The sequence below is a fragment of the Eleutherodactylus coqui genome, chromosome 12 (genome assembly GCF_035609145.1).
Source record: "Eleutherodactylus coqui strain aEleCoq1 chromosome 12, aEleCoq1.hap1, whole genome shotgun sequence".
Taxonomy (NCBI): Eukaryota; Metazoa; Chordata; class Amphibia; order Anura; family Eleutherodactylidae; genus Eleutherodactylus; species Eleutherodactylus coqui.
In genome coordinates this window covers 26,379,779-26,396,688 of record NC_089848.1, presented here as the reverse complement: position 1 = coordinate 26,396,688, position 16,910 = coordinate 26,379,779, and the positions used below count along the sequence as shown (strand labels likewise).

At 43.0% G+C, this 16,910-nt stretch overlaps 1 protein-coding gene across 3 annotated transcripts in view; it reads left to right on the top strand.

Moving 5' to 3' along the window:
• Positions 1-16,910, top strand: part of ULK4 (unc-51 like kinase 4) — a 649,532-nt gene that overhangs the window by 280,630 nt on the left and 351,992 nt on the right. For all 3 annotated transcript variants that reach the window (XM_066584674.1, XM_066584676.1, XM_066584675.1), the window contains exons 26-27: positions 8,863-8,914; positions 9,022-9,116. In XM_066584674.1, coding sequence (XP_066440771.1) covers positions 8,863-8,914; positions 9,022-9,116 — 147 coding nt within the window. The remainder of the gene's footprint in view (positions 1-8,862; positions 8,915-9,021; positions 9,117-16,910) is intronic.

Below are 16,910 nucleotides of genomic sequence, written 5' to 3'. Positions count from 1 at the left end.
CTGCTAATTACTGAGGGGTGGAGGCTGTCTATTACTGGGGGGGGGATAAATTATATGCTGCCCTATGTGTGTGCTGGAGGGGGGGGGAATAGATTTTATACTGCCCTATGTGTGTACTGCTAGGACATTCTAAATGTCATAATTAAATAAGAATGCACTAAACTCCAACTTCCTTCATAACCCCGCCCCATATAACCAAAGCCTCGCCCATGTCCCGCCCAACCCTGTCGGGCCTTGTAAAAATGGTCTTGCTTGAAGTCGGTCCCTGGTGCTAAAAAGGTTGGGGACCACTGCTCTACTGCATATGTGGTGGAACTGTTTGAGGCAAAGAACTTTCTAAAACACAATCTTCCTGATGTATGAAGAAGTAACTTATTATGGCAAACTCTCAGATCGTACCGCTTTCGATAATCCTGGGCTGTATATCAGCCATAAAAAAGGCTACCTACAGCATTTTTTGGCTGGTGCATGGGTGGTTATCCCTAGGCAGAAGAGTGAAACCTCCGACCTGTGAGTGGAAACAGGAAATAAACTTGATTACAAGGATAAAAGAGCTCGTGTCACTCTTTGGCAACTCAGAATTACATTTCAAGAATCTTCAGAGTCCTCAAGGCTTTCTTAAAAAGAGGTGGGAGTTAGGCAAATGTAGCTTCTGGGCTCCCAGCCTGGCTCCCATTCTGAAAGAAGAGAGAGGCTTGGTATGGTGAGATGAGATGCCCCCGTGTTGGTACTTGATTTTGGCAGATATATGCACTGTGATAATGCGGAAAATGGACCTAGACAAATTGGAAATCGCGGTGAAAATAGGTGACCGAAACAATCACTAATCTCCGTTATAGGGATGACACAACTCTGCTTGCAGAAACAGAAGCTGGTGTGAAGCATCTGATATGTAAAGGCCCTTTTAGACGGGACGAATGTCAGGCAAATGATGCCCAGCATTCGTCCCCACGCATGCTAGTTCCCATGCTACTGCACAGAAGCAAGTATTGTTAGCTCTCAGTGTGGCGGCTGGAGGAGAGTTCTCTCCTCCCGCTCCTCCACCCCTCTCCATTGCCTCAACATAGGGGCTGTTCAGTGATGAATGGCCTTTATGTTAAGTCAATAGAGAGGGGCGGGGGAGCGCAAGTAGAGAAATCTGCAGCTGCCCCGCCCCCCTGCTGGCCGCTCTGTGAGGGAGTCAGCACTACTAGCTGCCATGCAGGTTCACAGGAGCGAGGACACACAGGGACAAGTGTCGGGCATTGTTTGCCTGACATTCGTCCCATCTAAATGGACCCTAATAATAAAACTAAAAGTGAAAAAAGGGCCTTTACCTGAATTTAAAGAAGACTAAAGTTTTGACAGCTGAAAAAAATGGCCAAATTCAACTCAAAATCGACAACGAGGACTTAGAATGCGCGAGACACTTCATCTTCCCTGGTTCAAAAATTGACCAGGCTGGAGAATCTATGCCAGAGATAAAACGTAGGATAGCATTGGGGTGAAGCGCAATGCAAAACATGGGCAAAATCTGGAAAAGTAGGGATATCGGCATCGCAACTAAACACTGGATAGTGCAAACCACCGTTTTCCCCAAAGACATGTAGGGATGTGAAAGCTAGACTGTGAGGGGAGCTGATAGTATGAAGATTGATGCGTTTGAGCTGTGGTGTTGGCAAAAGCTGCTTCGTATACCATGGATGGTGAGAGGAACAGAGAAGTCCTAAATCGTATAAGACCCGATATATCACTGGTGGGTAAGATTACCCGGCCCATGCCCCTGCATTTTGGCCCTGTAATGTGAGCAGAGTTGCTAGAAAAATCTATAATGCTTGGACAGATCAGTGCAAACGAAGACCCAGCAGCCAAAGAACATGATGGCTGATACTGTCAGAGCGGATACTGGGATGGATATCACACAACTGAAAAAAGCATTGCAAAACCGAAAACATGGAAGGAGCTCGCATTTAAGGCTAACAACAGAAATATGCACTGTATACATTAAGTTTTGAGGCACTAGGCATAACTATTAGAAAGAGCAAAGTAAGAGCTCCTACCCACTTGCGTTTTTTTAACGCTGTGATATCGCTGCTGTTTCTAATGTTAAGAACGCATCACAAGTTTGTGCTTTGCGACTTTTGTGTGATGTGTTTTTAACATTAAAAAGTCCCATTGACATTCACGTAAAAAAAAACAGCGATATTGCAGCGTTAAAAAAAACAAAAACGCAAGTGGGTAGGCGCCCTTAAATGTGTAGTAAGTGGCCAGACGGACAGGATTTGTTTTGCTGCTCCTGTGCACCTTAACCCCTTTAGTGGCGGGTTTCCTACCACCCTGTCGTACCCACCAGGGCAGGTTTTTAAAATGGTCTAATCATTGAATTTCAACTAATTTTGCAGTTGCGTTCCAAGAGCCATAACTTTTTCATTTTTCCATTGACCAGGCCGTATGAGGGCTTGTTTTTTGCGGGACAAGTTGTACTTTTTGATGGCCTCATTTTTGGGTATATATAATGTATTGAATAACTTTTGTAAAAACATTTGAAGGAAGATTGGGGGGAAAAAAAGAAATTCACCCATTTGTTTTTTGGATTTCATTTTTACGGCGTTCAACATGCAGAATAAATAATGTGATAACATTATTCTCTGAGTCACATGATTCCGGTGATACCAGGTTTATACAGTTTTTATGTTTCGGGGAGGAAAAAAAGAAATGGGGGGGGGGGGAAGAGGCCATGTCATTAAGGGGTTAAATAATGTACCAACTTCCTTCTCTGTGTCATTATGACGCATGGATACCACATGTGTGATTTTATTTAACATTTTTTACAAAGTAAAGGGAGACAAGTGTTTTTATTTAAATATTTTTTTATAATTTTTTAACTTTAGTGGTTTTTCTTTTTTTTAAAATTTTTGTCCCTTTAGGGGACTTCCACAGGGACCCATCAGGACCCCTCGTTCACTTTCCGAGGGTCTGATGGTGACAGCCCTTTACATGCTGCAGTGACAGCCCTTTACATGCTGCAGTCACATAGACTGCAGTATGTAAAGGGTTAACACAGCAGAGATCAGAGGTTTTCTCTGATCTCTGCTGTAAGAGCTGGTGCCTGCTTGTCCTCTCACAGCCAAGCACCAGCTCTCCCTGCCACAGAGATCATCGGGATGCTTCTGAGAAGCCGATGGTCTCTATGGTAACCTATAAACAAAGCAGGAGACTTAGAAGCAGGAGATTGCCGGCAGAACGGCAATATCTTCTGCTTCTGTTGTTCAAAGCCCTTGCTTTGTTCTCTGTGGGACTGTGCAGGCAGAGCACAATGTCACAGCTTGTGGCATTGTGCTCTGCAGCTCCCATAGTGATACATAGCCCGGAAATCTTTCGGGCTATATCACTATCGGCAGTGGAGCTCGTCCTGGAAAATTTCCGGGCGTGCCACTCAAGGGGTTAAATGTGTGAAGTGTTGTTTGAACTTTCTGCGATGAAGCAATAAACAGGGCAGAAGCCAGGCTGAAGAGAGCGCTTCGTTGTGGAAGTGAGTTTTTGATAGTTTGCCAAATGTCTTGTGAGAAAAGATGGTGGTCCTAAGCGAGTGACTAATACCCTGGTTTCACTGAGGGTATAACTAGGATGTAATGTGAGAGGCTCAGCAATAACAGTGCATAATATTAAATGCACAAGCGTTGCTCTTCAGCAGCTAGGGAATAGATGTCAGGGAAACTCAGACCAGTATTGAATTTGCAAACCCACAATTTTTATGTGAGTGCAATGCATTTTGCGATAAAATCACATCACACTCGTAAAAACACGTGTGAAAATCGCCCATTATTCCCTATGGGAGAAAAAATGCATCACATCTCGCTTGCATAGAACTTAGATAGCTGATGTCATTTTTTTTTTTTTTGCTAGGCGATTCTTAAGCAGAATTGCCGAAAAACAGGACATCAGGGTAGAATGGCCCGTTAGCAGAAGGAGAGTAGATAAGAGCAGCACTCAGGGGTTGATTCCAGAAAAACTTTATTGCCCACAACGTTTCAACTCATAAGAGTCTTTGTCAAGTGCTGGGTTACATACACACATGCCAACATTTAAATAGTCACCATAGCTCCGCCTCCACCAATCACATACATAGAAACAACATCACATTACATTAAGTCCACCTTCATTGGGTGAATCAGTTTCACACTACCGGTGCAGCATAATCTAATCAACATAGCCATAGTGTTTATTCAACCTCACGTGTGTGACCGACGGGCGCTGGAGAGGTCGCACGTTGATGACATCACTCCTGTCCGGGACTCCTACGCATCACAGAATTCAGTCTGTGTGAATCCCATGCATACGTCAGAGTCAGCTGACAGAGCACATGATCGGAGCTCACACCAGGCTCCTCCCACGCACTCCGGCCGCTGTACCCAGTCGCATCACGGGACCCCCCCAGTCCACTCAGCAAATACATGTTACTCGCAACTGACAGAACACGCGATCGGAGCCTCCACCGGACCTCCCCCACATGTATCAGTCGCTGAAAAGTGCCTGGCGTAATCCATATTCCTCATTATTAGCTGTCACTCATGCTTAAACAATATCATTACCCAAATCAGGCTCTGAATCAGTGATCCCACCGTGAAGCCCGGAGGGATATCCTCATGTCATAGCCATTAATAATGCATCCTTACACATGTAGTCACATGACCACATGTGCAGGTGCAAAAAACAGGGCTTTTGCCCTGAAAGACAGTGTCAATTATATGTCATATGTACACCTTACGGCAAATACCTGTGGAGTCAAACAAGTAGCGCTAGTCATTACCCAGACCCATACTGATGTACTGTTGGCACTATACAACTATGGCAATCAATTAAGCAACATGAGACCTCAAAAGACCATCAACGCATAATGTGTTATGCTAGTATATATTTATTCTTTGTTATATTATTTTATATAATGTAGCACCGGACATGGGAAAACTGCATCACCCAACGGGACCTACAAAAAAACAAACAGGTGTTAAAAAAAGGAAGGATAAAAACAATAAGCAAAAAATCAATGCAAAACCAATTCATAAACATTATGGCACAAATCAATCTACATATAATAAAGGGTTGTAATCCACATTAAGACCCCTGGGTGTTAGGGAATCTAACCTGAAAATCCATTTGGCCTCCAGTAACTTCAGCCTCCGTTCCCTGTCTCCTCCCCTCTCGTCCCTCTCAACAGAGTCGATAACCATAAATCGAAACTGACTAATCGAATGGTTGTGGTCTTCAAAATGTCGTGGAATAGGGAGGTCGAGTTTTCTGGTCCTAATATTGCTTTTGTGGTTTGACATGCGTTTCCGAACCTCCGTGGTTGTTTGTCCCACATATTGAAGGCCGCATGGACAGCTGATTAAATACACCACAAAAGCAGACCAGCAACTGTACCATCCCCGAATCCGAAATCTTTTACCTGTCCTTGGGTGTACAAAACTATCCCCCTTGACCATGTTGTGGCATGACGCACAACCAAGGCAAGGAAAGTTACCGTTTTTTATAGGTGCCAGTGTTCTCTGTACTGAGCCACTGGGACCAGGAGACGACGTACAAACCAGCCGGTCTTTCAAGTTCCGTGCCCGCCTGTACGCCATCATGGGTGGGTCTGTGAACTCCACGATGCCCGGGTGGCTCTTCGCCAAAACATGCCAGTGTTTGTTCAATATAGAACGAATTTCCCCACTGTGGGCTCCATACGTGGATACAAAAGGAATGCGTTTCATGGTAGCCTTGTTGCTTTTTGAAGGGCTAAGAATCGATGTACGAGATATCTGTTTCACCCTGTGTGTCTGTTTGCTCAACAAATCCTGTGGATATCCCCTAGCAGCGAATCTTCTACACATGGCCTCTAGTCTTTCATCGAAAAATTCGTCGCTGACCACCCGCCGGACCCTGAGCATCTGACTCCAGGGTAGAGATCTCATCATGGCCGGCGGGTGGCAACTCGAGTATTGTAATAAATTATTACGGTCAGTGGGCTTGGTGTATAAATCAGTTATTAAACCGGATCCTTGTTTTATAATCAGAACATCCAAGAACTGGATAGATTTATCCGATGCAGACAGGGTGAACTTCAGTTCAGGAAGAAAATTATTAATTTCTTCATGAAACGCATTTAGTTGTTCCATAGAGCCATTCCAAATGAGGAACACGTCGTCAATGTACCTCCACCAGACCTGGGCAAAGGCCCAGGCTGGGGAGGTACAGAGACGCGTTTCCTCAATGTACCGCATGTATATGTTTGCATACGAAGGGGCCATATTAGACCCCATCGCAGTCCCTTGTAACTGCCGGTACAGCTTGCCACAGTACAGAAAAAAGTTGTTAGACAACACCATCAGTAACAGTGTAAGCACCAAATTTACACATTCCTCAGGTAAAGTTGACCGAGACATAAAAAATTCCACTGCCGCTACACCGACCTCATGCTGAATAATTGTGTATAACGATGATACATCGAAAGAGGCCAAAATGGCCGCCTCTCTAACGGTAATTTGCTCAAGTTTACACAGAAAGTCAGATGTGTCCTTAATGTACGATGTAGCCTCTGTGGCATGCTGTCTCAATATAACATCAAGAAAACGGGAGACATTATTGAACAGAGACCCCCTCCCTGATACAATGGGTCGACCTGGAGGGCGTTGTATGTCCTTGTGGACTTTCGGTATTGTATAGATTTTGGCCAAAATCGGATATTCAGGATACATAAATTCAAGCAGTTGTTGATCGATTAACCCATCGCTCCTCGCCTGATCCAAAACCAACTTCAATTGAGATCGAACTACACTGGTTGGATCCGACGTTAACACTTCATAAACCAGAGTGTCTGACAGTTGGGTACTCAATTCTTGGTGGTAATACTGGGAGTCCATGATAATAATGGCTCCTCCCTTGTCCGCCGGGCGGATCGTTATTGAATCATCACTGCTCAATGAATTTATCGCCAACCACTCTGCTTTACTCATATTGGACCGGATCCTCCGTCTATTCGATCGATCACGCAACCTAGTCATGTCATGATTTACCAAATTCTTATAAACATCAACTGCAGCATCACTTACTGGTGGCTGGAATTTACTCGGATTACGTAGACCCGTACCCCTAGAGGAAAATGATGTAATAACATTCTCAATAGATTCATTTGAGGTTTGATTGGTCTCAGCAGAGGCAAAATAAGTTCGTAGCTTCAAGCGTCTAATAAATTGTCTAATGCTGATATCCATATCAAACCATTCAGTGTTAACTGTTGGAACAAAAGACAAGCCCTTGGATAAGGCCCGCTCCTGTATGGAGGACAGGGATTTAGAGGAAATGTTGACCACTGGTACCTCAATTATCTCCTGGTCTTGGACCCTGACCGAGTCTGTATCATCCTGGGATTTCTTCCGGGACCGGTTGTGTTTTCTTCCTCCCCGTCTCTTTCCCTTGTACGGATCGAAGTAGCGGCCCCTCTCGGGGGTCGTTGACCTAAAAAAGATTCTGTTGTGGAGGAAGATAAACCCAACTCCTCAGCTGACTCAGATCCTGCCGAGGACCAACCAAATTGGGATCTGCCCCAACGTGGTCTTCTTTGTCTCACCCTTTTATTGGCAGGATTCTTGCCAGGTTGTCTATTAGGAGTATTCTGCCAATTATAGACCTTCCCTGTTATATAGTCCTGCTCATCTCTGGACCATTTATTGCGTTTCTTATACTCAACTTCGTTCCTATATCTTTGCAGGGCTGTCTTAATCTTCTCCATGCAGCTATTCAATTCATGCTCTGACATCATGGTGCGAATCTCTTGCTCCATCGTCTCAATAGTCGCTGAGGTCTTTGTTATTTCATCCTGTAGAAACTCCAGGTTGAGTAGAATCAAATCAAAAGCAAATTTATTTGCTATACCCACAAATTTTTCCAAAAAGGCTTCGTTATCAGCAAATAATGTGGGACGAGTATGTGGACGCAAACCCCTAGGGATTCTTTGTGCCAAAAAATACTCCCGTAGCGTCGTGGAGTGTAATTTAGAGGCAATAAGATGTTTATTCATTGATTCAAATTTGCGTAGATGCACCTTCACGTCCGGTGTACTAAATAAGGCATTGTCCTTCTCAGAGCGGTCAATGATGCGAAGTGCATCATCAACTGTGTATGAAAACACTTTAGGCTTACCAGACTCCCCAGCTGGTCGATTCAGGATGGAGGGATCTTCTAGTGGTGCCCGCGAACCCGGATCCATACTCCCAGCAATTCCAAATAATGAATGGATCACAGCACACGTAAACCCTGTGTATCTCCAGGGAAGATATTCCACTCCGGACGGTGCTCGCTCTCAAAAGTCCTGGATCCTGGACCGTATTCCAAATAGCAGAAGGAGAGTAGATAAGAGCAGCACTCAGGGGTTGATTCCAGAAAAACTTTATTGCCCACAACGTTTCAACTCATAAGAGTCTTTGTCAAGTGCTGGGTTACATACACACATGCCAACATTTAAATAGTCACCATAGCTCCGCCTCCACCAATCACATACATAGAAACAACATCACATTACATTAAGTCCACCTTCATTGGGTGAATCAGTTTCACACTACCGGTGCAGCATAATCTAATCAACATAGCCATAGTGTTTATTCAACCTCAGGGTAGAATGGCCCGTTGGTATCAGTGACTGGTTCATCCCCATCCACAGTTTCCAGGCCTACACCTTGCAGAACATGTGTGGGCATTGCAATGGCACGTTTTTGTAAAGGCTGTCGTCCTGTGTAACGTGTGGGAGGATTACGGCCATATTGTGTAATGTCCATATTTTTGTTAATAGTCATAAAGGCATAAAAAAAATCAATTGGTTCACGATATTTCTTTTTCTTCCAGAACCAAATTAAATCTGTGGACACTGGTGAGACTAATTTGGAAGGAGCAGTTGGTAAGTGCATCTCAGGGCATTCCACAACATGAAAGAATTATTAGAACAAAGGTTAATTGAGTCTCCAAGAGTCCTACAACACAACAATGGCTTTTTTTTGTGACCAGGTCAGGCTGCATCAGATGAACTGATCAGGACAGCTCTATCAGTGTTTGAAGCTGTGACACAGCATCCCGTCTTGTTGACACTTCACCACTCCCCAGTAAGTCTTGGCAGCACTTGAAACAATATTTTCCTACAAGTTGGAGCGATTCCCAATAGCCTTCCAAACAATCACTAGCTTTTAGGGTCATGCCTAAAACTATTTAGGCAGTGAAGCATTAGCAACTTGCGCATCTCATCTGTAATATTTTCATTGCTCCTTATTGCATGTCATATGATATACAAGGGATCCAGAAACATGCTGGAACAGAAATCATATTGCACGCCGTTTCATGTTGACAAGAAAGAACCAGAAATGTTTTTGAAAAGCGATGTCTCATAAACAGATTAATTTTTAAGCAGATGTCCTACTGAGGTTTAAAATCTATGCATGCATGTTATCAGCCCAGTAACTTTGGGTCGTATCTAACAGTTGTTTTATTCTTAAACATAGACTGCATTTTAGCTCTTCTACATTAGGACCTACCAATGATCAGTGACTCCAGCCTTATATGGGTTGTCTAGTTGTAAACTGTTAATGGCCTACCCTTCGGATGAACCATCAATAGTAAATCTTCAGGGTTCTGCTGTCCCAGCTCCCCACTCATCAGCTGTTCGCCAGTCTGGTGCTCTCATGCACTGAGCTAATTTCTGCAAGAAGCAGACAATTCCGTTCCCCCAGTCTTGGTATTACAAGTAAAGTTCTCATTCGGTTCGGCTTCCTGCAGAAATCAGCTAACTACATGTGGGTGTCAGCCCAGTGAACAGATGATCAATGGGGATCCCTAGTGGGAGACCTATGCCGATCTTCTATTGGTGGCACTTAAGGGTAGGCCATCTAATGTTTACAACTAGACAACCCCTTTATCTGAAAGGTCCAATAGACTCTGATGTAGTCTGATGCCCCCCTCTTGACTGTAATGTATATTGTTCACTCTAATGTAGGCAACCACAACCTGCTTTAGAACCACCCAATGGCTATTTAGGATCAGTTTGAGATCTAAGGCTGTGGATCATCCATTTTGTGAGCACCTATTCTACAGTTGTGCTTGATCTTATCACTGTTTGTCTCTATGGTGGTTAATATTTGCATCCTTTTCTATGGACACCAGAATTTCATAGAAAACTATGCACAGGTGATATAATGTATTAACGTCTTATAGTAATCCATTGCAAATAGGACCCCATATGTGATATATTATTAAATGCTCTACAAACCAATTAATAACACCACCCTAGGTTTTTCTCATTGTCAATCCTGCTATTTCTGGGCAGCGTCATTCATTGTTCTAGCAGTTGATAGAGGTCAGAGTGCATGGATTTCACACTGATGACGACTTCTGACAGGTATCTATGGCATAGAGGAAGAAGCCATCACTGACCAATATAACAGGACAACACATCATTATACGAGTAATTTGCACTTATGCAGAAGATAGAAAGTTAGTAATGACAGCATCAATACAATCTTTGGATGGACTGTTTAATTCCAACACTTCCAATGTCTCTATGGCATGTCGAAAGTTCTGAAACTGGAGGTACACTTCAACTAATATCCACAATGACATTTTTGGTTCTTTTTGGAAATATTCAATCAATGCTGCCATTTTGAACCAAATTGACGTGTTTTGCGTGAAATCACTCGGTCTAACAAATGTCTGGAAGTTCTAGTCAATATAGAGAAATGATGCCATATTGATAGCATTTCACAGACTTTTGATACGTTTTAGAGTGAAGAGAAGGGCTCTGGAGCCCCAGAGACTCATAAAGTTATATCCTTGGTATTTTTAAATAAAGTATATAAGAAATTACAGTTTTTAAAGCAGAAGTCTAGCAGTTTGCACCCACAACACAAATGTGATAGTTGCTCTTTAAGAATTCAGTCTCCTGGGCTACACTTTACTTTTAATTTTAGAGAAGAATTGTGCATTTATGAATAGAGATGATTGGTGTTGAATATATTACAATGCCCTATGTGCAAGTTAGGAGGTAATTCTGTATTTGGCTGATCAATACTGATACTGAAATGTTAATAGGAAAGTCTTCTTCCTGGCCTAAAGCCCTAATTTGTGCCAGACCCCAGAGGCCAGGATATATTGAAAGGTGAGCGATTATTAGTATTTCCTGTGAGAATTCGACATAGCTTCTTGCATTCTTATGAGTAATTAAAGTCAAAGTATGGTTTTCCTACTAGAATTCGTAATTCAAATTGATTTCTTAGACTGAAATGCTTGTACTTATATCCCTCATACTTGTCCTGTCATGCACCATTTAAAGAACCACAATAACATTAAGGGATGTATGCATGACTTGCTGGATTCTAAGGACCATATCTCTAAAATAAGAAAGGGAAGGGATCTGTAAATGTAAGTCCCTGAGTTATGCAGTTATAAAGTTATGTTCAGCCATTTCTTATACCTGTTTTGGGGAAATCTCAATGCAGGGCCCTACACAGAAATCATTGTGTCCCACAGCTTAACTCAGTAAAGCCATATTTCTTACTGAGTGATCCACCAAATGTACTGTGCCTCTCATTGGCTGCTGCGGTTACCTGATTTCCTGTGACATCATCTGTCACAACAAACACCGGTACCAGAGCAGCACTGGGTTTCTGCAGCAGCGGAGGGTAAGTATAGTTTACTTTTATTTTTTTAACACATGGGGACCTACTGAAGTGGGATTGTCTGGTAACTGGACAACCACTTTAACTTCTTTGTGACATGGCCTATTTTGGACCCAACCATGTGATGACTTTTTGGGGGTTTTCATCTCCACCTTTCAAAAGCCATAACATTTTTATTTTTTCTTCAACATGGCCGCATGAGAGCTTGTTTTCACACTCCTATCACTTCTGTGAAGTTGCAATCCTCTGGTGCGACTTTCAGGCGCGTTAGAGGATCGGCAAGTGTTTCCCATTGTTCTCAATAGGTAACCTCCCATCACACTTGTGTGCACATCGCATGTCGTGCAATGTGTTTTACTGTTCCATTGAAAACAATGGGCGATGCGTTCTGAGCAATGTCAAAAGATAGGACATCGCCCATGTATATGACTTCATTCAAAAGAATGGGGTTCAAATTCGCACTAGTTTTGTGAGTCTCACAACACACCAAACTCACTCGAGATTCATGGTTGTGTGAAACCGACCATAATCGAAGGAAAAAATCTGCTGTGCAAATTAACCTGTTTTCTGGATTCTAGATCTGCGGTATGTCAATGTTTGGTGCAGATTTTCAGCGTTGATTTAATTTCTTTTAATGGAGGGGTGAAAACCAGGACAAAATCCACATCGGAATCATCATGTCACATATGGGGTTTGACACAGGTTTTGGTGCAGATTTTGACGTGGATCCACAGAAGAATTTCTGCTGAAGTAAATCTTCGGCGTGTGTACATAGCCATACGACATGTTCACACAGATTCATATTGTCAGATCTGCATCAGATTTTTCCAGTGTGGATCTAACATTTAATCTGCAGCAGAAAGGATGAGCCTCAGAATTCTGCCACAGATTTGTAAGCAAATCCATATGCAGATGTAGCCCTAGTCAATGAGGCAATTCTGCATGTGGTGGCCTGATGTGTCAAGACTTCACATGTATGTTCTTCAAATGTTAGTTCTTAAAGCTCTTTGTAAATCGAATGACTGTTGGGTGTTGAAGCGCTCAACAACCATCCCAGCGATGATTGCTCCTGTGCTTTTAAGCAGGGGCAATCATCACTCAGTGAATGGAGGCTGACCGGGCCGGAGATCCTTCCGACCTGCCTGCCTCCATTCACAGTAAACAGGTGTCACATCTCCTACATACATGAAATGGTGAACTACTCACGAGCAGAGTTGACACAACAAACACCCAAAACACTACCTAGCATACCAACACGCATAAACTGATGGACTTGCTATGGTATGAGGTATTGGTTCGTATTTTGGCCAATATACTTAAGCCCACTGGTCAGCAACAAGGGTCCTTGTTGTCTTGTGGATCCCCTCTCCAACAAGACAACTACCCTCGGAGTCCTGCCTGCAAGCAGGATGATCGCCCCAATAGGGAACTTGACGATGTAACTAGCCCCGCATGGTAAACGATCCAAGCAGACCGGACACAGTTCACACCAACACACCAGGGAATGCACACCACGCAGAACAGGACTGTGCTCATACTACATGTTAGGCTATCTGTTCAGACCCACAGAACACTTCACTGCTCACATCATACAGAACACCATGCATGGAAACAAACACCAGGGTGTTGGGTAACCAGCATCGTCTAGCCAGAGGGGCTGGTATATATGTGCAGCAGACCAGTGGCGATTGGCTGGCTGTAGAACTACACACCCAGCTAGCTCAATTATGCCACACCTGTGAAGGTGTGCTCCTGGAAACCCATAGTACTACATGTTCCAGGAGCCCAGCCTAACATTGGGCAGTCGTTCATAGATTAACAATTGTCTATTTACACAGGCTGATGCAGTTGTGGACCAACAATTATTTTATGGTCTACATGAAAGATCCAATCAGCAGTGTATCGCTAATCGGTGTTTCACTGTATGTGCTTATACTACACAATTATCATACAAACCGCTCAATCTAACGAGTGGTTTGCACGATAATTCTGCCATGTAAAAGGGGCTTACATTTACAGGGAAGGAGAAGGGCAGATGGCACAGCCTTTCTCTATAGGAGTGTAGATAGGCAGGAGAAGACCCACAGCAGACACTTAAGGGAAATCACTCCTCAGCGTCTGTCCATCACGGAAGGAAAACCCTTTATGAACTGTAGCATGAGAAAATAGTACAGCATTGAAGCTGTACTTGTATATAAGAGCTAGTGAGGGTGGATGCACCCTGGAGTCACAGAACTCATATCCAGCATATCTCGTATTGCTTAGAGGGACACAAAAAAGAGAAAAGCCTCAAATCAGGAACCAGTTGAAAACTGCATATCAAGGGGTCTGAAAATGAATGAAGGAATGAGAATTGTATCTTGAAACTTGCAACTTTTTTTTTAACTCCACCGCAACCATTCTCATAGGTAAAATAGTTTTTTTCTGTATTAAAGGTGCCCATAGCCTTTAAATATTATTCTTAAGCTTATGAATAGACATCTTCCATCGTGAAAGCTGAGTAGTGAAGCCTCAAGTCAAGTCACATGACTGAGGTGTGTGAATGTGACAAAGTCACAGTGATTTTCATGAGTGGACAAAATTTACTACTGTACAGTGTAATCAACGTTACTAGCATGTTATGCAACTCAGCACTGCAGTTTATTGCTAGACATCATGGGTGACTCATGAAATCTGCTGCTGTTATGGGAAATAGATTTGTGTATGAAAACTGTAAACATTGCAAGGGTAATACACTCATTGTCAAAAAAACTCCCTCCCTAGGAGGAGTTCTCGGAATCAAAAAAAAATTTCTCTGTGTGAATGTAACGTTGATATAAGTAAGTGATTACAATATTACAGCAAAAGGAGAATTTATTGTGGAAAACTGAAGGGAGGCTCTAGTACCCTGATGTACCGCCTCTAGCTTGGATACAAGATGTGATACGAGCGGGCATGGAGGCTCTAGTACCTTGATGTACCGCCTCTAGCTTGGATACAAGATGTGATACGGGAGGGCATGGAGGCTCTAGTACCCTGATGTACCACCTCTAGCTTGGATACAAGATGTGATACGGGCGGGCATGGAGGCTCTAGTACTCTGTTGTACTGCCTCTAGCTTGGATACAAGATGTGATATGGGCGGGCATGGAGGCTCTAGTACCCTGATGTACTGCCTCTAGCTTGGATACAAGATGTGATACGGGCGGGCATGGAGGCATACAGGTTCCGCACAGTATCGTGTGGCATATCGGTCCACATTTGCTGTAGCTGAGCCTCTAGATGGTGCACACTCTTAGGCCCAATGTCCACTGGCAAATTTGAATTGCAGAATCCACATGGAAAACCCGCGCGGACGATCCACAATTCAAGCCGTCTATAGGGAGACATGGGCGTCCGCAGCTTATATAAAGCATGCGGGTTTGATTTGCAGTCGTTCTCGTCCGGAAAACAAATCGCAGCATGCGGAACTTTGCTGCGGTTCCTGCGTGGACGGTTCCAATTGAAGTCAATGGAAGCCGTCCGATCTACGGCCCGCCCGCAATTGAATTACAGATGGCCGTGGATTCGGCAAGAAAGCAGAAGATTAAAAAAAAAAAATAAAATATATATATATATATATATATATTAATATAAAATCTCTACTGTAAATGTGAAATTTTAAATCTCCTTGCTCCTGGCTACCAAATTTAATAAATGGCTAAGTGCTGCCTGTGATTGGCTGAGCGCTCAGCCAGTCAGATACAACCCTCTCAGCAGGCGGGGATTTTAAATCCTCACTTGCTGAAAGAGATTCAGAGAAGTGCAGGAAGAAGATAGGCTGGATGTGCCTGTGCCCTGGCAGCTGCGGAGAGGTGAGTATTTATTTTTTTTATTATTATTTTTTACACCAGATGGGAATGATTTTTAGGGAAGGGCTTACATTTAAAGCCCTTCCCTGAAAATCACTACAGGGGTGCCGGCATCCTGATCCTCTGTCACAGCTGTCGTAGGGGATTCTTTACTCCCTGCGGAGAGTCCCCTTGTCACTGAACACTGCACAGAGTGCAGTGACAAGGGCACTCCCCGCGGGGAATATTGACGTGCACCAGGCACCTATGCTGCACGCATGTCCTATGTTTTGCAGGTACGTATGTTTGCACACTTGTAAAACATGGACATGTGAACACACCATAGGGAGCCAATGGTTCTAATAGACGCGCAGTTTTGTGCGGACAATTGTACTCGCATAAACACGCTCGTCTGATTCCACCCTAAGCAGTAAAAGAAGTACACTACATACAGGTAGCCTTTAAGAGCCCCTTTATAGGCCAAGGGTGGGACCGCTTTTAGGACCTCAGGTGACAAGATTGTTCTTCTCGGTAAGGTCAGTTACTCGAGAAGAGCGCTGCTCGCTTGAGAAACTGACCTTACTGAGCATGCTCGCTCATCTCTAGTCATTTGTATATCCACCTGAGATGGAACCGCATGCTGAGATTTGCAGCAAAATAACAACTCATCTAAGTGCTAGATTTTTATTTAGTTTTTTGACAAAGAATGAATGTAATTAGAAGGAAAGTAAAAGAAATCCTTTTTGGGAAACTGTTGTCATTTTTAATTTTTTTTAAATAATTTTTACTGTTCTGCTGAACTGTAAAAACATTATTAAATGAGCGATACGATCCAGAGGACATTATGCAAGTAAAAGTCATGTTTTATTTAAGTGTTAATATGAATATTTATATGCTTGGTGAGTAATGTTTCTGCTCCTGTTATGGGCCATTATGATTTGAGCGAGCAGCGGGAAGCCTATGTGATCAGTTTTACTACTACATTGTTTAAATATTCCAACCAATATATCAACAATATATTCCCATTTGCTCAGCACGCATTCATTTGTACATCAGGTAACCCCTAATATAATTAGAGCCATAAAGTAGACGACCATTTATTGTGCTTGTATGTTCTTGTATGCATCTTTATTGCTGTTAATGTCATATTTTTTTAACTTTTGAGTGTCTTTTATTAAGTAAGTTAATACAAGTATGGGTAAGCTAACAATGCCCAACCTGGTAGCTTGAGGCGTGTAGCTCAATTACTTAACTATTTGCAGTGAGGTGTAGCTTTTTAATATGGTATCACTAACTATAATACTATTGATAACTCTTTATATAGTGCCAATGGCTTTGTAAAGCTTCAATAGTTTGTAAGTTCATTGCTTGAAATCCTAATCTCCCCAGCAAATCACTCCAGCAATAAACTAATTGTCGCTGG